This window comes from Marmota flaviventris, chromosome 10, assembly GCF_047511675.1.
Source record: "Marmota flaviventris isolate mMarFla1 chromosome 10, mMarFla1.hap1, whole genome shotgun sequence".
NCBI classification, from domain to species: Eukaryota; Metazoa; Chordata; class Mammalia; order Rodentia; family Sciuridae; genus Marmota; species Marmota flaviventris.
The window spans coordinates 64,083,987-64,106,808 of record NC_092507.1 but is presented as its reverse complement, the minus strand read 5'-3'; the positions used below and the strand labels follow the sequence as shown (position 1 = coordinate 64,106,808).

The following is a 22,822-nucleotide window of genomic DNA, read 5'->3' as shown; positions in this document are numbered from 1 at the left end:
AGGCCTCAAGTCTCTGAATTGCAGCATTCACCCATATCTCCCCTTGAAATTTATCACCTTTTGTGGCAAAACACTTGTTCTTCCCACCATAACCTGCTTCATATACTCTCAAGAACTGGCAGTACTATGCAAAAAGTGAAATCGCTTTTTAAAATTTGTGGATTCATAGGTTCTTTCCCCTTTCATTTTTTTTTCCTTAAATATTACATCTACTTTATAATACAAAAATCGAAAACGCAGTTAAGGATTAAAAACCCAGCATCCCCCAGTATTCTCGCTTCATTTCCCGGGAAAACTTGATTGAAAATGCTGAGTCCTAAAAGCAGGCGGAGGGCGGGTCTCCAGGAGGTCGCAACAAATAAAACGCAGGCGCACCCGCCGCGCTGCTTTACGGCACGCGTCCCGCCCCTCCAGGTACGGGAAGTGCGGAGCCGGCAAGCATGGCCGCCGCCTGCTTTCCCGGCCGGCTGGCGGCTGCCCTGGCCACCTTGTTGCTCTTGTTTTTCGGAAGCTTGGCAGCTAGTCAGCTCGAGGTAGGAATTGGGCTATTTTGATGAGTTGGCCGTAGGAGGACGGCTGTGTAGTGGCCGCGAGCGCGTAGCAGATGTCCTATACACAGTAGTTTGACAGCAGCCTCCCTCCTGGAATCTTCAACCTCACCAGCGCTAGCGGGTGGGGAGGGTGTCCCTGGGAACCGGACAGGATCGTGTCTGTCAGTTTTAGTCTTTAAAAATGGCCATTGAAAGGAATCAAATCCTTGGAGACAGAGGAGAACTTGCCTTTACTCCTACGTGTGTGCAGTCTTTCCTGGCAGGTGAATGTCAACACCGGAGTGCAGTACCTACTTCCCTCCTACTTAATAGGATTTTCTTTCTTCCTTTCTTTCTTTTCTTTTTTTTTTTTGGACCAGGGATTGAACCAGGGACTCGTAATCACTGAGCCACATCCACATCCCTTTTTGTTTTTTAAATTTTGAAACAAGGTCTCTCTAAGTTGCTTAGAGCTTCGCTAAATTGCCGAGGCTGGCTTGGAACTTTTGACCCTCCTGCCTCAGCCTCCGGACCCGCTGGGATTATAGGTTTGCGCCACCACACCCGGCTACAAGGCTCTTTTGATAACAGTCAGATGGGTACTCTTTTTTATACTAGCCTTCCAGGCGCCGCCCCCCTCCCCGCCCTTCTTTAATGTGTTTACTAACACTGTACTCAGATGGTTTTTCAGTTCTATAATTTTGATCTCTAGCATCATTTTCAGATTTGCATATTCAGCTGATGAAGGGGCCCAGATAGTCAGCAGACGTTTGGAAATCAGTGTCCAAAGTTTTATCTCACCTCCTTTTAGAAAGGCAGGCAAGGAAAAACTAAACATCTCTTTTCTCTTGTATTTCGTAGCCCAAAAGTGTTGCTGGTAAACTAGATACCCGGGAGTCCTAATTATCGCTAAATTTTGTGTTCTGAACTCTTATAAGTGACTTTACCTCTGTAGTTTCACTGGTGTAATTCAGGCTATGGTCGTTTCTTGTCTATACTATTGTAATTTATTTTGTTTCCTTTAGGCTTCTGTTCTCCTTTACATTAAATCCCATTTTTTTTTTTTTTCAGTTAGATTCTATCCCGGAACCGGGGGAGCTTAAATACTGAGTTACATTCCCAGCGCTCCCCACCCTTTTTTTTTTTTTCTTAACTTTGAGACAGGGTCTCCATAAGTTGCTGAGGCTAGTTTTCAATTTGTGATCCTCCCCTATCAGCCTCCTGAGTCCCTGGGACTACAGGTGTGTGCCATTGTGGCTGACCCCATTGTTGTTTTTTGTAGCTGCACAGTTGCTGTGCTTTTTCACAGTTTCAGGTTTTATACCTCCAATTTCTTTTGTCTGTTCCTTTATTAAGTTTCAGTAAAAACAACCTCTGTAGAACCTTTCCCTGTCTCTTACTTTTCCCTTTACTGTTGTAGTTGGTACATTCAACTAATATAATAGTTACCCATTAGAGCCCATGTATTCTTTATGTGTTTTTTACTTGTTTCTTCTTTTTTTCTATCTTTTAAAATTTGTTATAATTAGTTATACATGACAATAGAATGCATTTGACACATCATACATAAATGGAGTATAATTTCTTATTCTTCTGGTTGTACATGATGCAGAATAACACCAGCCATCTAGTCATATATGTACATAGAGTAATAATGTCAGATTCATTCTCCTATCCTTCTTATCCACAAACCCTCCCTTCCCTTCACTCCCTTCTATGGAATCCAAAGTAACTCTATATTCTTCCCTACCCACCCCCCCCTTATTTTGAATTAGCATGTGTCTATCAGAGAAAACATTCGACCTTTGTTTTTTTGAGCCAATTCCCCCAAACCATGCATTCTTTGTATTGTTATTTCATACTTCTCACTTAGGATACAGTAATTTCCAAAGTGGTTTGTCAGGAGTCAGTCTTTTTTCCAATCTGTTCTCCAAGTTGCAGCTGGAATAACTTTAAAATCCACATCTGATAATGTCATTGTTATATCCATTAATGCTGTTCTGCTATTCTAAAGGTAAAGAACAAATCTTAAATAATTCAGATTAAAAAAAATCTTCATCAATACCCATAGACCCCCCTGCTTACATCTAGAATTCTTTTGCTGTTTCTTCCTTTCAAATTTCTAGTTATACTAAACTTCTTTCAGTTTCTCAAACCTTTTAGCTCTCTTCTGCCATTGGTCCATATTTCCTCTGTTTGGAATTGTCTTCCCTCCTTTCTTCATCTTTTGATTAACCCAAATGCCATTTCTTTAGGGAAATGTTTTCTGCCAAGTCCCCGTGTTATACTTTTTTTTATAGAGATTTTCTTTGCTTTATAGGAGTTATATATAGTTCATTTTTATTTATGCTTAGTATGTGCTATCCTATTGAAGGCAAATACTATGGCTATTTTTGCCCATTATAGTATTCTAATCACTCAGGGCAGTGGTTGGTACGTGATGTCCAATGAATGTGATGAATAAATGAATGTTGCATAGTAAAGTGATGTGTTTGTATGCTTGTCTTCCTTATTAAATGCTGGAATTCTTAAGAGAAACAGCATGCTTTTTAGTGATTTTCCTAAGACTGTACATTATGTGGTACCTGGAACATATGAGGTGCTTCATTAACTACACATAGTTTAAATAACTTTATAATGACTATATTGTCTAAAAAAAAAAATTAGAGTTCCCACCTCAAAATTTTCACTAAAGTCTTAATGAAGTAAGAATATTGGGGCTGAAAAGTACATTAGAGATTTTTTGGGTCAAGTCTCATTTTCTGCATCAGAAAAGTCATTTAAGAGCTAAATGACTTACATCAATCTCACCCAGTCATATTTTAGCTGAGGTCGTCAAATTACTAAGCCAATACTTTATCCACTATAGGACTTTGCTTTCTTCAACATCTGGGCAACTATAGTATAGACAACTATAGTATAGACAAGGGTTTGTAGGGGGAGGAAAAAACTGTATATTCTACTCATACATATTTGAGTAGAACTTTTTATTTTATTCTCCCTGAAATTTTTCTGTTAGCCACATAATTAAAACAGCTAATATTTGTTGTGCATTATGTTCTAATCGCTATTCCTGCATTTGGTGAGTTAAATAACGCTATTGCCATTCATGGGTGAAACAGATGGGTGAAATGGTACGTGGCAGTATGCTAGACTATGTGTTCAATCGAATATATTGGTGAGTTTGAATAAAATGCCCAGCACATAGTAGGAATAGGTAGTGAATGAAGTTTTGACAGGAAAGATATGAATTGTTATATGTAGAATCAAGACATGAGAGAAATCATTCACAGTTTTAAAAAACCGAATGGAAAATTAAAAGCATATGAGGAAGATTTGGCTGCATTTGAGATAAAATATTTTAAAAACAAATAGTCCTACAATAATATCCCCCAGCAAAAACAAAAACAAAAATTCAGTCGTTTTAAAAAAAAATATATATATATATATTTTAGTTGTTGATAGATCTTATTTTATTTATTTATACATGGTGCTGAGAATCAAACCTAGTGCCTCACACACGCCAGGCCAGGGTGCTACTGCTGAGCCCTAGCCCCAGCCCCACCAAATTCAGCAATTTTTATGGATGCATCAACACATCTGTCTGACTTAATATTGTGACCAATATTAAAGAGTGAACATAATTGCAGAGATTTTAATAAATGAACAGCAATGATTACTAAATTATTAAAAAGACTTCTATGAGAAATTTGAGTAGTGATTGTTTTGGTTGGGGAAGTAGGGAGTTTTTTCTTATGGGGATTAAAAACTATGATATTACTAAAAGTGAAATATTAATATTTGAGAAGTTCTTGGCATAAACATTTTCATTGCAGAGTGATGAGTTTAATGGAGAGATTATCAGAGTACAATCTAGAAGGAGATTTTGAAATTTTTAGTTTTATGGTACAACTTTTATGTAATAGTTTCTTATTCTGAACCCATCATTCATGTAGTTTCAGTTTTCTAGGGGATTCTTGTTTTGTTCACTGTCAGTAAAGGCTTGTGTACTATGTATTCATTCAAAAGATATCTATTCAAAGCCTGGTATGATGATACATGTCTATAATATGAGCTACTCCAGAGGGCAATTTAGTGAGACCCTGTCTCACCAAAAAAAAAAAAAAAAAAAAAAAAAAAAAGATGTAATTCAGTGGTAGAACACCCCCTAGGTTCAACCCCTAGTTACATGCCCCTTCCCCCAATAAAAAAGTAAAAAATTACTCAAAATTTACTGTGTGCCAATTTTTGAAAAATAATTAAAGCATCTGACCTACTGGAGCTTACACCCTATGGGAAAATAATAGTATGCATAGTAAATGAATTAATGGTATATAATAATGAGGAAAATAAGGTAAAGAAAATGATGAGGTGAAATTGCAGTTTTTCTTTTTTAGAACTGGGGATTGAACCCAGTGATGCTCTACACCTAAGCCACATCCCCAGCCTTTTCTGTTTTTTAAATTTGAATCAGGGTCTCCTTAAGTTGCTGGGGCTGCTCTTGAACTAGTGATCCTTCTGGTGAGGTTGCAGTTTTGAACGATAATCTTGTAAAATCTTTTGAACAGATATTCTATATTCTCTGTAAAGAACACTCTAATAGTTCTCAGGTATGGAAAGAGTAAAATGTGATTTCTATAATAAACTTTCATTTGTATAATGATTAATAATTTTTTAAAGCAGAGGCACACATATCTTTATAGACCAGTAAAATGGCACTGTGATAGAGTTGGCATCCTTTGATTTCACATAGAAAGAGAGTGAGTATCAAGGGAGGTTCCCCCTCCCCCCCCCCTTCCTCCGCCTTTTGTGTGTGTGTGTGTGTGTGTGTTTTGTTTGTTTGTTTGTTTGGTGATGCTGAGGATGTAAGGACCTGATACATGGTATGCAAGGACTCTACCACTAAGCTATATACTCAGTCCAGGAGTCAAGCATCTTAATTAAGGTTACTCTGCTTAATTAGTCTCAAGCAAGACTGAAATCTAGATCTCCAGATTTCTAGTTCAAGGCTATTTTTCCATAGTATTTTAAACTAGGGATTCTTCCCAGCCTCCACATAGTATCTTAAACTAGGGCTTCCCCCCCCCCCCCAATATAGTATCTTGTACTAATTTCTATTTAAGTTGGTTCTTTATTTTGTTCATAAGGTCAAACACTAGTATCTTCAGAAACTTCCATATATTGATTAAAGTCCATGAGTCTTCACTGTCCATTAACAGTCTTTATCTGGAAAATTGGAGCTTTTTCTTAATCATTTTGCTGTTTTTGACTGATAGGATCAAGCAGAACAATTCTTTAGAAGTGGCCATACAAACAACTGGGCTGTTTTGGTAAGTATATTCTATAATTGTATACCTTGCCATTCACATTAGTTATGTGTCTGAAATATTTTGCATGCATCAAATTTTTGAAAATAAAATTTATTCTTTCTTTTTTTTTTAGAAGAAATTCTTTATTTTGAGTTGGTTATATTTTAAATTGACCACATCAACTAAAACTATTCTAATAATATTCCTTGCCCTAAATTTACTTGTTAGGCGGTAATTTGTAAATAAATATAAGAATAAACTAGGGCTGCTATTGTTAAAGGAAGCATTTTATAAAATGTAGAATTATTTTAAGCTGGAAATGAGTGGATATATCTTCTATGTCTAACATTAGTTTATAGTTGCTCTATTTATGCTGTTTTATTTTTATAATTGTTTTTTCTGTTTACAAAACAGTTAATGATAATTGTAAAAACTTCAAAAATATAATACGGAAAGGTTTAAAAGAAGACAGATTAATTTTATGTTGTGAATTTTACCTCAGTTAAAGGAAAAAAGAGAGGGGAAATATCTTCAATTCACATATTTCAGAGTCAGTATTTTGGTAACCCCCTCTCCATTTAAAGAAGAAAAATATAAAGCATAAAATAGATTCAAGATTTTATATAACTGGGATTATAAAATACCTGCTGTTTTACAGTACCTTAGCTTATTTTGGGATACCTTCTCTGCTGGTAGATATGCAGATATGTATCCTTTCTATAGGCTGTATTGTTTCTGTTAGGAATGTACCATTATCTGAAGATAAGTATTTAGATGCTAAAATTTTCATTATTTAATCATAGTTGTGTTGAATATTTTTGTTTTACATACATTTTTGTGAACTTGATTGATTTTTCTCTTTTTTTCTTCTTCTCTTTTTTGATGGATTAAACCTAGCAACACTGTACAAGTAGGCTGCATCCCTAACCCTTATTATTTTTAATTTTGAGACAGGATCTCACTAAGTTGCCCATGCTGGCCTTGAACTTGTGATCCTCTTGCTTTAGCCTCCCAAATAGCTGGGATTACGGGAGTGCTCCACTGTGCACAGCTTAACTGATTTTCTCTTTAGGATAAATTCCTAGGCAAAAAATACTAAGTTGTGGAACATGATTGTCTCCAGAAAGGTTATGCCCTTTCTTCTAAACCTAAGTAAACTGTGCATTAACTTGTTTCTTTTTGGCTGCTGAGTAACAATTAAATTTGTCTCAGTTTGCATTGGTTCGATTCTTACTAAGATTTGTTTATTGGCTTATTTTTTTCTTTTGCCTTATTTCTGCTTTGTGTGAATTAACATTTTTAATTTATCTGGATTAAGAAATTTGTATTTTTTCATTCCCTGAACAGAATGCATGTTATCAATTTTACTTTTCTTATATTTGGATGATAGTTTCACTTGTGAGGTTTTACTTAATGACATTTACATGATTAGAAGATAGAATAAGTTTGACTTAATGAAAAAAGATATAAAAAGGTTATCCTACTCTATTCCCTTTTGCTATAAAAAATAGCAGAGACTGGATAATTTATAGAGAATAAAGGTTGATTTGGCTCACATTTCTGAGACTTGAAGGTTCAAGAACATGGTCCTGGCATCTCCTCTGTATTGGATAATGGCTTTCTTACTGCATTATGTCATGGCAAAGGGTGTTGCATGGTGAGAAAGGTGAATTTGCTAGCTCAGGTCTCTCTCTTCCTCTGATGCCATCATTGGATGGGATGCTCCCACCCTGATGACCTTATTTAATTCTGATTACCTCTGAAGGGCTTCCAAATATCATCAACATATGAAATTGGGTATTAAGTTTGTAACACATGAACTTGGGATGTCACATTCAAATGATAGCAATGAACTAGAAGAAAGAATGTAAAGAGTAAGTTCAAAGAGGCAGGAAAGAAAGCTGATTTTTATGAAAAAGGGAACAAAGAATGCACAGCATCTCAGAGCCATTAACTCATGCTGGAAAGGAAAGAAAATGGGAGCACAGATTATAAGAGCAGTGGGAGTTTTAAGGAGGTGGGTAGAAGAATTCAGCTAACATGCAGAACAAACATAAAAGACTATAATTAACTTTACTAACACCAAAGTAGAATGTTTGAATGTTTGAGACCTTATAAGTTTATTAAGAATTGTTTTGTAAAAGTATGTAATTATCTACTGGTTGCTATGCATATTCGTATCAATTGTAATTTTATTCTGATTAAATAGAATAGTATAACATGGTCTCATATTCTTCTTATTCCTCATAGGAGATTTTATGAAGGAATTTAACAAAAGCTGCTTGAGACAAGGAGAGAGGTTTTCAATAAAGCTGCTTGAGACAAGGAGAGAGGTTTTCAATAACTACTTAAAAAATGAGGAAAATTATTAGGAGCCAGGACATGGTCTACCAAACTGAAAGGATAAATTTGTTCTACCGGAAAATCAGGGCTCTTCTATTACAAGTCTATAAGGAAATCTAAGAAGAGGGAATGTCTATCAGTTGCCAAATTCCTTCTTTTTTAGAACTAAGAGCCTATTAGCTTAGCTTACATTACTACTACATTAAAGCTGTCCTCACTTGGGTACCCTCTAAGCAAGTCCCTTTTGAGTTTTAGTAACTTGGGTTCCAGATGAAGAATAGAGGGTAAAAAAAGAGACATTTGTATAAATTCATGACAACTTCAGTTTTCATATTTTGTCCAGTATTTTATACATTAGACTTAATACTGTATAGTGAAACTTTAATAAATTGAACTTTCTTAAATGGAAAGTTATGAAATGTGAACAGGACCAACTGAAAGTACTAAAAATGAATTCTTTCAATGTTACATTGTTTATAGTTTTAAAAAAAATCTACCCCCCCCCCCCCCCCCCCAGTTTGGATTAATTGGAAGTTAGTATTGGTTCAATGATCAGATTTTACTCTTGTAAAATAACTGAGGGAACTTTTGCCACAAGAGGGAGATAGAAGGAAAGTTGGATTTCATTTTGGTTTCTAATTTGTTTTGCATAAACATTTCTGACTCTGTTTTAAAAGAAATATTGTAAAGATAATCCATATTCATGGGAAGAAAGAGTATAGTGAGAAAGGGTATAAACTGAAAAATTATTTCACCCCTTTTGACCCTCATTTTTATTTTCTAGTGGTAATCACTATAAATTGTTTCTTGTATATCCTTTCAGAAATTTCCAGTGTGTACAATCATGTTTGTATCTACACTTCTTTCTTTCTCTCTCCCTCTCTTTTATTTTGGGTATAGAGGCTTGAACCCAGAGGTGCTTAACCACTGAGCCACATCCCTAGCCCTTTTTAAAAATTTTTAATTTGACCCAGGGTGTTGTTAAATTGCTTAGGGTCTCACTAAATTGCTAAGGCTGACTTTGAACTTGTGAGCCTCCTGCCTCAGCCTCCTGAACTGCATGTGTCACCGTGCCCATCTGTCCTCTCTTTATAAAAAAACTACTGGTCTTCTAAATGACATTACCATATGCCCTTGCTTTTAAAAAAATTCCATTCAGTGAATATTTGACAATTTATATTAGTTAGTATTTTCCTGGTCCTTTCCATTTTCCCATCTTAATTTTCTGTCTAATAAATTGGATGTGAAAAAGAGGGTAGTTTTTTAGGTTTCTGCTTATTAGACAGTATAATAGATGCAAAAAGCTTTTGTGTATGCATAAAATGCAATGAAAATATTGGTTTTTATTATGATTAATTCAGATGTAAATTGTTTTATATATTTTTTCTGCTTCAATAAGGGAACCTGTGGATCTTTTTTTGCTAGCTTTTTTTGGACAGTAATTTGTTTTCCAGCTCTTTGGTTTTTAGTTTTGCTAGTACAGGCAATGTTATAGTGAAAAGCCTTCAGTACATATTTTTGCATACTTGCATGAGCTAAATGAAAAGATATGTACATTTTCAAACTTGATGCATATTACAGATTACCTTCTTAAAAGGTTTATATTAATTTTTACATATCCATCAGTCAGCTCTGAGTACTTATTTCCTCACATCCTTGACAATGATATTCATTAGAAGAGTTTTTGATATTTATCAATCTGATTTGTTTTTTTTTAAAGAATGGCTGAAATCGAGTGAGCAAGTTTGAATTTCATTGTCCATTTTTAATGCTTTTGATATGAAATGCTTGTTCTTATCCTTTCCTCTTTTTAAAAATTAGTTTGTTCATTTTTTCTTAATAAATTATAATTGAGAAAATTATACCTTATAATTTTGAGTTTTTCATTTGCCAGGATTTTAATGGTATTTTTGACATATGGAGTTTTATATTTTTATGTGATCAAAATTGTTGTCTTTTCCTTATTGGATTCTAGGATGAAAATTCACTTTAATTAAAAGATATCATATAGTTCCTTTTTATTTGACAGAGGCAAGAACATTTATATTATTCTCAAAATTGTCATTATATATAGTATAAGCACAAGAAGGAGTGTGCTCACTTGGATACACTATTAACTGACCCTAGTCTCTGTTTACCTCCTATATAATGGATTCTCAAGACACTAACTCTTGAGTTATAGTGTACGATTTTGCTAGAACCATTGATATCATTTTTAGTTAATCTTTTTTTAAGTGTTGAATTATTTCTTATTTTCTAATAGTTCATTGGGCTTATTATGTATTAGGTATATTTAAAACTGCTTTGTATAGGATGTTTTAGTCTTATCCTCAATGTCTCACAAATAAGGAAGCAATCAAGAGTGAAACAAATATACAACCTAAAGTAGCTAATTTTCTCTATTCTGTGAAGAGGTTAAGGGCATTTTCTTTGATTCTAAACAATTTAATCTTTTACAAATAGGGATCTTATAGAATTGCAGAAATTGAGTGTAACTATGTTGGTTCAATATTTGATTAAATTCCTTGAAGATTTTTTCTCTTAAACTGAATGGTCTTTTTGTATTTGTTATGGTATGAAAGGCCTATCTTTAGAGAAATGGTTTATTGACTGTTTCTTGTTTCTAAACCTGACATTCTTTCTTCAGGCATTTCTATGTCATACCTAAAAAAAAATAATTCTGTAAATCCATGGCTTACTTCGACTCATAAAAATCATATATTTGTTTTAATACTTTAGGTGTGTACATCCCGATTCTGGTTTAATTATCGACATGTTGCAAATACTCTTTCTGTTTACAGAAGTGTCAAGAGGCTAGGTATTCCTGACAGGTAAGAAGTCTTAATTAATTCTGAACTTCAGTGAAGATAACCCTTAGATGACTGTTACTATACTTTGTGTTTCTTTTGAAAGAGGTAAAGAAACCTTATTTGAATTGTTTTTGTTCTTGTTAGAACAAACCTTTATGTGTAAAGCAGATGTTACTTAAGATATTAATGACATATTACATAGAAGAACAATCAAAATACAGCTTAAAAATTAGATAAAGTACAATTATTTAGTGTTATATATTTACTAAATGCTTAGGATTTTTAATTGCAGGTAACAGGGCAATTCTGACTGATTTAGGAGAAAAGGGACTGTTGATAATATATTGATTAGTTCAAAACCTGGGAAGGCCATAACCTTAAAAAGTCAGAAACAAGAAAGACTAGATAGCAGAAAAGACATAGCTAGAAATCTTGACATAAAACCAGTCTTGTGACAAACAGTGTGGCTGCAAATTGAGGAAGGCTAGAATTGACTACAGCATGGCTGCTCCTTTTGCCTTTGGAAACTTAATGTTGATGCTGCCTCCTTCTACCAGAATCCAACCTTTTCTGTTCCAACTTTGTGCTATCTCCAGATTTTACTGGGTAAGATAAGAAGAGTAACTGGTAGGAGTATGTGGCATTGTTGGTTTTTATGGGCTGTCTCTTCTATGAAGATTAATAAAGTGGGGGCATTTCCAAGTTACAGGGAGGGAGTTCAGATACTAGGCAGTACCCCACACCTCCACTGGGATCATGTCCTCTCCATTTCGTTTACCTTTGGTAAATTTGTTTTTGATAGTAACAAAGCAGTGATAACAAGAAACTGTAGTCAATTGAGTTATTTATTTGATTTATTTAGTACCTGTGTAGAAAGAGCTTTTGTAGTGAGATTGAATTTGAAATTTGGCTTAAGATGATTTTGATTACATCACTTCACATACTAAGCCTATTTTCTCATCTTTTACCTGGTGCTGATAGTTCCTTCTTTGCAGAATTCAAGTTCTTGCTATAAAAAAAAAAATGGAGGTATGAATAAAATGCTGCTGGAGCAGAAGGCAAGTAGTATATGACTCAGGAAACGAAGCTATACTACATTCTGTGTAAACAGATCATTTAATCCCGAAAAACCAACAAAACTATAATTTGATTCTTGTGATTCATCTGGAAGTTAAGGCAACTAGTCTTAAGTTTGGAAACTTAAAAAATTAAAACTTTTAAAAATTACATTAAATTAAGTCTGAGAAAGAGGTTGATTTGTTGTATCACATATACAGGTATAATTCTTGTCATGGATGGCTTTTGACAGAGCATAGCTTTAATTTTTACCTGATTTGCTAAATTTACTTTACTCATGCAATTTGTGACTCTTATAAAAGCATTTCCTGACTCCCTTATTTGCTTCTACAGGTGTAAATGTTTATGTTAACATGGGTGTTCTAAGTATTTTGTGTCTTCCTCATTAGGTTGTAAACTCTGAAGGGAACAAGAATTGTGTTTCTTTTCCTTTGTGCTAGAGATCAGACTCAGGGTCTTGGACACACTAGGCAGGCTACACTTGCAGTCCCCAAGGATTGTGTTTTATTTCATTTTGTATTTCTAGCATCTACTATAGGGTCTAATACACAGGTAAGTACTCAACAGAAGTTACATAAAAAATATATGACTTTGAAACATTTTATCACTTATACATAACAAACACAAGCTTTCATTTTAAAATTAAAAATACTTATATTCCTTAAATTGTATTAGTTTGGTTTTCAGAAAATGTTTATCTGATATTAATGACATTAATAAAGGGCTGGGGTTGTGGCTCAGTGCTGGAACACTCGCCTCGCACATGTGAGGCACTGGGTTTGAATCTCAGCACCACATAAAAATAAAATAGAGGTATTGTGTCCAACTACAACTAAAAGATAAAAAAAGACATTAATAAATATGTTGCCAGAATTTTACATTATTATTTGAAAATATTTACTCAGGGAAAAGAGATATTAATAGTGTCATTGGGCAATGAGTCCCATGGTTCTTATCTTCCCAAAAGAAAGATTTCTGTTGAGAGACACAAATAGAAAAAGCAAAGGGTTTATTTAGCCAAAAGGAAGTATGCTCCAGAGAGCATGGAGTAGGCAGTTTTATGAGAGGGATAGCTTCCTATGTTTTGAGTTGTGGGCTTTTATGGCCTTCTTGGGCTCTTCCCATCCCAAGGATTATTTATTTGGGATGGTTATAGCCTTCCTGCCTAAGTTTAATGTGCCTGCTCCCGAACTTGGCCATTTTGGCAGTTTCCCAAGGTTAGAGTATATTCATTTTCTTCAGATGGACAGGGAGCTATCTGACTGTAAGGAGCTGGTACTTGGGCAGTGTAATGGCAAGCTGAGTGCCATGGGGTGGAGCCTGAATTTCCTTTCCCTATCTCCCTTGCTCAAGTCTGTCTAGCTACCTATCTAACAAAAGTTCTGTGGGTAAGTGAAAATACCTACTTGTAAAACCCTCATAAGTACTTTATAGCTTGACTATAATAATATCTAAGTTCCATGCAGGAATTGTGTTCTTCCACATGGTGCCCACATTTGTTTTCTGTAACCATACCCAGTGCTTGGAGATTTTGTTTTTATTTGTCCGATTTTAGCTTCCTGAAATGTTTCATTATATTTAGTTAATTTTTCTGCTCTCAAATAATTGTTTTGACTGAAATCCTGGTTTAGCTACCTCAAGTGTGCTTACTATGATTAAGATAAGAGAAAAAGGGCATTAAGCAGAGAATAGGTTCTAAAATCTGTATGTGAAGCAAAAATTGAGCCAAAATACCTCAGAAAAACTTTTTAAATAGCATATAAATTATAGTATAAGTATTGTGTTTTATAAAGTATAACAGCCAGTTTTTCCTCCAGTGTTTGAATAGATTACTATTTTTATTTTGAGCACTGGATAAAGTGGTTTACTTATGAGTAGGGCTGTGTTATATGAAAAATATACATATCTTTAACTCTAGAATTAAGGCTGGTTTAGGGAACAGATTTATAGCGCCCATCTCATGTACAACCAGAAGAATGGGAAATTATACTCCATATATGTATAATATGTCAATATACATTCTATCATGAGTACTATCATGAATAACTAATAATAAAAAAAGGCTTTCAGGCTGCATTTCTTCTGGAGATAATTTTAATTTTACATGTTTACTCTGGGAAATAAATGCATTTTAGTAGTAGGTTCAGAGAGATTTTAAAAACTTTTTTGTTTAACAGCTTAGGGAATGAAATTTAAAATATGTACATAATTTTTCTGAAAACATGATTTAACTCTACTTCGAGTTGGGGGTATGAGTTTATATAATTATCACTGTTTGATGACTTGTCTATTTCTATCATTAACTCTGATAGCTTTTCTTAACCTACCTAACACTATTTTTTTTTCCATATTTCATACTTAAATCATTATACAAGACTAATTTTCCTAATTTAAACTTTTAATTCTTCATTTCCCTTTATTTTGAAACTATTAGTCTTTACAGAATAAGGTTTAATTTTTTTTTCCTGCTATCCAAAAATATTTTTACAATCTCATTCCAAATCTAACACTCAGATCATTTCAATTGCCTAGGCTTCAGCCAATTCCTACTTGTCAGTGCTTGTATTAGCCTATTTAATTGCCTTAACTAGTCTTTCACCTACAATTTTTTCCTTCTTCCCTCCTTTCTGGTTTTCTGATGTCTGTATTCAATCCATGAATTTCCTAAAACTTTCTTGGTCCTTCTTGCATAAGTAATTTTTTATTTATATATATCTCGTATGGCATTTTTCTTAAATATGTCGATCTGTTTTCTTGAAGACAGGATGTAATACAGTTTTTACATTCCTTAGGATGCATTCTTTGCTATATTGTGCAGAATTTAGTGAATGAATGCATAGTGTGCTAGAGACTCTTAGCTAATTGGAACCTCATTAGTCTAGACTGGAAAGGAAACATTTATCAATACTGTTTATGTTCTTATGTTTCTCAAATCCCACAGAGCTTAAAGTGCTCTGTAGTCAATTTCATAAACTATTCTATAACTCTTATTTTAGGAATCCATGGGAAGGACAGTTTCACTAGGACATTTCAAACTGGTTTCTTTTACGAGATAGAAGTTCATAAGAGTCTTGCCTAAGCAAGTTAACTTCAACCTTATTTATTCCCTACCTTGCTGCCACTTAAGTTTCCACTGGATGCACTTTTTCCTTTTCATCCCTTGTCCCATTTAACATTTTTCATAAGTGTAGGAGCTATGTAGACAGTCTAGTGATTTCTAGTAATGTTTCTGTAAGTTGAAAAAGAAAAAAAATCACTATTTGCCTGTTATTATTGTTGATTTTTAAATCATACTGGCAATATGAATTAACTGTTGTTCTTTAGCTGCTGTGGATTTGGCCTTTTCTAAGGTACAGCATTAATAAGATATTTTAGCACTCTTATAGTATGATTTCTTTCTTTTTTTTTTTTTCTTTCTGGTACCAGGGATTAAACCTGGGGGCGCTAAACCACTGAGCCACATCCTCAGACCTTTTTACAATTTTATTTTGAGACAGGGTCTCATGAAGTTGCTCAGGGCTTCACTAATTTGCGGAGGCTGGCTTTGAACTTAGAATCCTCCCGCCTCAGTCTCCCAAGTTGCTGGGATTACAGGGTGTGCACCTCTGAGCCCAGCATGTAATTTCTTATTATAATAGTATGGAGAAGGGCATTGCTATTATGGATGTTTGTAAATGCTTGTGGCTTTCTCTCCAATAAGGACAGTCAAAACGGATCTCTATTTCTGGCTTCCTTCCCATTTCCTGCAATACACATTTACTACCCACCATAATTCAGAGACCATGTCAGAGATTTTATAATGAATTATTTAGTGTATTCTTTGAAATCTTTATAATAGCCTTTTCCTAATGTAGATATTAAAAAAAATGGTGGCTTAGGGTGATTAAATGACTTGCTTAAGATTCATTAAATATATGTTACAGAGCAAGGGCCTGCTGCTGAGCTGAGGCAGCTGTGTTGGTCTTTGGTTACTGGTTCTTGCAGTCATACCAGAAAGATTTAAGACATGTTGCCCAGAGTAGTGGACATGAATTATGAGAAGGAATAATAAAGTGGAAAAAGGGGGACACTCTTAAGGGAGAGAGTGGGTCCTAGAGAGGAGAAGGATGGCATGTCCCTCTTGGCTACCAGTTTTATTGGGGGTCCCTGGGAAGTTTCCAAAGAATTCAACCCAGGTCCACCTCTTGACTTTTGACTAATAGTAGGATTGTGTCAGACTTTTCAAGTCCTCACTGTGTATGGTAAAGATCCAAGGCAATTCTGGGTCACTAGCTCACTCTGACTGTTCTAATTGAAACTTTTTCTTAACCAGTTTTATGATTTGGGGACTTTTTTCCTAATTATCTTTTTCGGGTTTTGGAATCTGCTCTGTGTAAAGGTCACAGCTGGGGGTGTATAGGGGAATGAGGGATGGACAGGTAATTTGTGTTCTTATTGGTAGGGAAGAGGCTTTCAGGCTGCATTTCTCCTGGAGATAACAGGTTGTTTACTGAGGAATGTAACATATCCTATGGGCTTAAGCTAGGTAGGGCTGCAGGTAAATTGCTTTTTAGAAGAGAGTATGCAGGTTCATCATAGTGGGCCTAGTTGATAGAATTATTCCTTTAACTTCATGTTCGTACCACTCATATCTATGTTACCTATCAATAGCATTGAGAAAAAACTAGAGTGAGAATTTGAATTCAGGTCTAACTTTATAGACAGAACATTTCTATTATAATCACATATCTCTTCCTTAAGAAATTATAGTAATTAATATTTATAGAACATTCACAATTACAGAATTCTTTTAATATACATTATTTCATTTTATTTTTATGACAATCTATAGATATTAGTATAATTAAACATATTCAGAATTTAAATACCTAATTAATCCAAAGTTGAATTAGAGAAAGGGGAATGAAAGGAAGGGGGGAGGAATGGGAATACGAAAGGTAGTAGAATGAATTGGGCATTATTTTCCTATATGCATATATGAATACATGTCCAATGTAATTCCACATCATGTACAACCAGAAGAATGGGAAATTATACTCCATATATGTATAATATGTCAATATACATTCTATCATGAATACTATCATGAATAATAATAACAAATTTAAAAAGATACCTAATTAAATTCTAAAAGGCATATCTACATGTTGGATATAGTAACTGGGGGTTGTGAAAATTAAGTAAATATGAGGAATTCCTCCCTAATTTTCTTATTTTTCCATAGTTTTTACTGTTGTATAAATCTTCATTATTTCATGCTCATGTACTTCATGCTGCATTTCAGCATGCTTTGTAGCTATAGTACAGGATGAGCATCCCTAATCTGAAAATCTGAAATGTTCCAAATTCTGAAAATTTTTTGAGCATTGATACTTCAAAGAGGAAAATTCCACATCTGACCTTACATGATAATGTTCCTGGAGTCCTAAGTCAGAGACCAACTCTCAGGACATCTAACAATTTACGTCCTGCCACTGGCCTCACGATCCAGAGAAGGTGATGGTGAAGAGCATGAAAGGAACTTGAATTAGTGTAGCTATACTGGGAAGACAAAATGCCCATGTTCTTAGTTCTGTCTTCCAGTGGCTAATGATGACTAAGGTTTTGTGGAAAGGATAATGAGGGCCAGAGTTGGGAGTTTTTCATAGCTGGAGGCTTTTCATATGTGCCAACGCTAGTGATCTTGATCACATGTGGTTGGATTCATCATTGTCTCAGATTGAACAGGTGGGTACTTACCCACAATAAGAAAGTTGCTGTTGCCTGGGGAGTAGCTTTGACTCCTCACAAGATGTATATCCATCCAACCTCATTCCTGGAATCCAGGGTGACTCAGACCAAAGAAGGACGATGAAAAGTGGAGGGAGAGATACCAATCCTTTAATCTTGCTTTTAGCCACCCATTGAACATTTGTAAGCAAAAGTGAAGAGTCTAAGTCTATGTTACAGTAGGTTGCAGTCAAAATGCAAACACAAAATGCAGGTGATGTGTGTAAGGTGTATATGAAACATAAATAATTTTGGGAGTTTAGATTCTTTCTCCTCTCCAAGATAGCTCATTATATATACATATAATGAGTCCAGGTTGAGTATCCCTGGGCCCAAGTATTTCAGATAGGGATATTCAACCTGAACATGCTTTTGTATTTCAGCAGCTTTATAGCTGTTTATTCCTTCCTCTAGTGTCTTTTCCCTTCCAACTCATCCTACACACAGCTGTTATAATCTTTCTCATACTGCTTTCATTCTTTTACTCCCACGATCAAGAGCCTGTAGTGAATCTCTGTTGTCTTTCTAACAAATCCATAATTTCCATCTAGCTCTTCAGCATTATTGCTTTGTAATTGCAACACACTATGTTCAATTTTTTGGTCTCTTGTGACATTTTAAACTATATAATATTTGGTAATTCACATTTTTTTGGACCATTTATCCTTCCTACCTAGGGCACTTATAGAGTCTTCTCTGGGCTCCTTTCCTATCTGTATATCTTAATTTTGTTTCACTGTGTAGAACCTTCATAAAATAATCTGTATAGAGAGGTATTTTCTGACTGGTATTTTTTTAAATGACTAATTTTTAAAAAAAGTTTATTCTAATTTGTTATATATGACAGCAGAATACATTTCAATTCATATTATACATATAGAGCACAATTTTTCATGTCTCTGGTTGTACACAAAGTAGAGTCATGCCATTTGTTTCTTTATACATGTACTTAGGGTAATAATTTCCATCTCATTTCACCATCTTTTCTATCCCCATACCTTCTCCCTTCCCCTCCCTCTGCTTTGCCCTATCTAAAGTTCCTCCATTCCTACCAGACATTCCCTCTATCCCCATCATGAATCAGCATCCTCATCTCAAAGAAAACATTCGACCTTGGATTTTTTGGGATTGGCTTACTTCACTTAGCATAATATTTTCCAGCTCCATCCATTTACCTGCAAATGCCATGATTTTATTCTCTTTTAATGCTGAGTAATATTCCATTGTGTTTATATACCACATTTTTTTAATCCATTTATCTGCTGGAGTCCGTCTAGGTTGGTTTCACAATTTAGCTATTGTGAATTGTGCGGCTATGAACATTGATGTGGCTGTGTCCCTGTAGTATGCTGTTTTTAAGTCCTTTGGGTATAAAGCAAGGAATGGGATATTTGGGTCAAGTTGTGGTTCCATTCCAAGTTTTCCAAGGAATCTCCATACTGCTTTCCATAGTGACTACACCAATTTGCAGCAATGTATGAGTGTGCCTTTTCCCCCACATCCTCACCAACACTTGTTGTTGTTTGTATTCTTTATAGCTGGTTTGCATTTCTCTAATTGCTAGAGATGTTGAACATTTTTCATATATTTGTTGATTAATTGTATATTATCTTCTGAGAAGTGTCTGTTCAGTTCCTTTTATTGTTCAGGCCCATTTATTGATTGGGTTATTATTATTGTTTTTTAGTATTTATTTTTTAGTTGTAGTTGGACACATACCTTTATTTATTTTTATGTGGTGCTGAGGATTGAACCCAGGGCTGTGCATGTGCTAGGAAGCGCTCTGCTGCTGAGCCACAACCACAACCCTGGATTATTTGTTTTTTTGGTGTTAAGATTTTTGAGTTCTTTATATATCCTAGAGATTAGTGCTCTGTCTGATGTGTGGGGGGCACAAATTTGCTCCCATTCTGTAGCCTCTCTATTCACCTCACTGATTGTTTCTTTTGCTGAGAAGAAACGTTTTAGTTTGAGTCCATCCCATTTATTGATTCTTGATTTTATTTCTTGTGCTATAGGAGTCTTGTTAAGGTAGTTGTGGCCTAATCTGACATGATGGAGGTTTGGGCCTACTTTTTCTTCTATTAGGCGCAGGGTCTCTGGTCCAATTCCTAGGTCCTTGATCCACTTTGAGTTGAGTTTTGTGCATAGTGAGAGATTGGGGTTTAATTTCATTTTATTGCATATGCATTTCCAGTTTTCTCAGCACCATTTGTTGAAGAGGCTATCTTTTCTCCAATATATGTTTTTGGTGCCTTTGTCTAATATGAAATAACTGTATTTATGTGGGTTTGCCTCTGTGTCTTCTATTCTGTACCATTGGTCTACAAGTCTATTTTGGTGCCAACACCATACTGTTTTTTGTTAGTGTTGCTCTGTAGTATAGTTTAATGTTTGGTATAGTAATGCCTCCTGCTTCACTCTTCTTCCTAAGGATTGCTTTGGCTATTCTGGGTCTCTTATTTTTCCAGATGAATATCATGATTGCCTTTTCTATTTCTGTGAGGAATGTCAGTGGGATTTGGATTGGGGTTGCATTAAATCTGTATAGTGCTTTTGGTAGTATGGTCATTTTGACAATGTTAATTCTGCCTACCCAAGAACAAGGCGGATCTTTCTTTCCATCTTCTAAGGTCTTCTTTAATTTATTTCTTTAGCATTCTGTAGTTTTCATTGTAGAGGTCTTTTACCTCTTTTGTTGATTCCTAAATATTTTATTTTATTTTTTTTGAGGCTATTGTAAATGGGATGGTTTTCCTAATTTCTCTTTCAGAGGATTTGAATTGACTGATTTTTCAAGTTATTACAATTGTAGAATTTTAAAATAATTTATAAGTAGCCTAAAAATTTTATTCTATAGCTAATTTTATAGTTTTCAAATATATTGATAATCATATATTTATGTTTTTGCCTCATTTATAATGAACAAAAGGATTGGAGCTGTATGAATATATTTTGAAAATAATTTGCAACATACTAACATTGTCAAGATAGTTTTAAGTCATGCCTTTGAATGTTCTTTCTCTTGTCTCCTGTCACTTACCAACAGTTTTTTCTCATATACTCCTTAAAAATACAAATAATAGTGTTTGAATATGGATTCTTATATATTCTGAACAATCTGTCCTTTTAGTCTCATGTTGGCAGATGATCTGTCTGACACTCCACATGATGTTCTGGGTGGAGAAGTGTATATCTTGGGTAGGGAAACATTTGGTATGGTTTGAAAATGGAAATGTGCTTTAAGGAGAATAGTGACAAAATAAAAGAACATTTTGGCTACTACCTTTAAGCTCTTTTATTTAGTTTATAAGTAGCAACAATTTATAAGACTTAAGAAGACCTTGAAGGGGTTTTATGGAGCATAGAAGAAATTTTATTTATTAGTAAATAGACAAGAAGGTCTTGGGTTGAAGAATAGAGAAATGCTACACTATTTTCATACCTGGTAATCTGATTTTCTTGACTTTATTCTTACCAATGGACTTTTCTTGGGTCTTGTTCTTCTGCATTTTTTTTTTTTTTGGGGGGGGGAGGGGGGGAGGTGCTGGAGATGGAACTCAGCACCTCTAATTCCTAGGTAAACATTCTACCATTAAGCTGTACCCCCAGCACTTCCACATTAATTTTAGAATCAGCATGCCAGGTTCTTAAAAAACCCTGTTGGGATTTTGATTTGTATTGTCATGGGTTTGTATATGAATTTAGAGAGAAGTGGCTTTCTTGGGTATTAAATCTTTTCATTTATGAATAAAATATATCTCCATTTAATTATGTCTTTTATAGCATCCAATAAAGCTTTGAAATTTTTAATTTTTTTTCCCATAAACCTTCGTAGAATTTTTTAGTTATCTTTTTTGTTGTTGTTAATATTGTAAATAATACCTTTCTCCGAATACCCACAATACATTTTCTAACTTCTCTTGCTATGCATGCAGTTAACATTGTTCTAGCAACTTATTGAGCCTAATTACTTTTTATAACATGACTATAAATTCATTTTTGATAGCTATGAAATGTGTAAACAATGATAGTTTTCTTCCTTTCACATCTTTGTACCTGTAAAAAAATTTTTTTTTAAACTTAAAGGTCAAATGTGAAAAATTTGGCATAAAAATTGTCTTCAAAACTTCAAAATTAATAGCTCAAAAATCCATTATTTTACACATGAGAAAATGTGTACTTGAGAAATAAAGTGATGTTTAGAGTCAAAAATGGCACAGTAGCAGATCTAATACTAGAATGAGTGTAGCAATGATATTATACTATGTTGCCCAATTCAGTATAAATAAATGAAATAATAAAAATAAAAGATAAATGAAAGCAATTAATTTAAAATAAAAATAAATGTTGATATCACTTATGAAGTTGCTGTTCATATGATAATATTCTTGATTTATTGTTATAAATAATAGTCTGATCACTTTACTGAAATTAACGATAGCCTATCTTCATAGCTTTCTCTTATAAGTTTTCTGTAGAGCTACCCATTTATTTCAGCTTGAGGATAGCTGAGCAAATTATTTTTATTTTCACTGTGGTATTCCCCCATAAAGTAAACCTATTGGCATTTGACATCCAGTATTTAGGTTAGAACATGCAGTAACTCGCTTTCCTGAGTATTTGTAATGCCCTTGTTAAATAACTTTCTTTAAGGGCTGGGGATGTGGCTCAAGCGGTAGCGCGCTCGCCTGGCATGCGTGCGGCCCGGGTTTGATCCTCAGCACCACATACAACAAAGATGTTGTGTCCGTCGAGAACTAAAAAAAAAAAATAAATATTAAAAAATTCTCTCTCTCTCTCTCTCTCCCTCTCTCTCTCTCTCTTTAAAAAAAAAATAACTTTCTTTAATGATTTTTTTTTTAAATAAACTATAACCCAGTTTAAAATTCAGGAGCTTTCAAGGATTATGTAAACTTAAGGATACCACAACTTAGATAAGAGGGAGTTAACATAGTGTTTAAGAGTATAGGTTTTAGTGTCA

General features: G+C 34.4%; 1 protein-coding gene across 1 annotated transcript in view; it reads left to right on the top strand.

Annotated features, from left to right (window-relative positions):
* Positions 1-426: 426 nt before the first annotated feature.
* Pigk (phosphatidylinositol glycan anchor biosynthesis class K) overlaps positions 427-22,822 on the top strand; it is a 122,506-nt gene continuing 100,110 nt past the window's right edge. Inside the window, exons 1-3 of the mRNA XM_027935160.2 lie at positions 427-533; positions 5,807-5,860; positions 10,922-11,013. Coding sequence (XP_027790961.1) covers positions 441-533; positions 5,807-5,860; positions 10,922-11,013 — 239 coding nt within the window. The 5' untranslated portion in view covers positions 427-440. The remainder of the gene's footprint in view (positions 534-5,806; positions 5,861-10,921; positions 11,014-22,822) is intronic.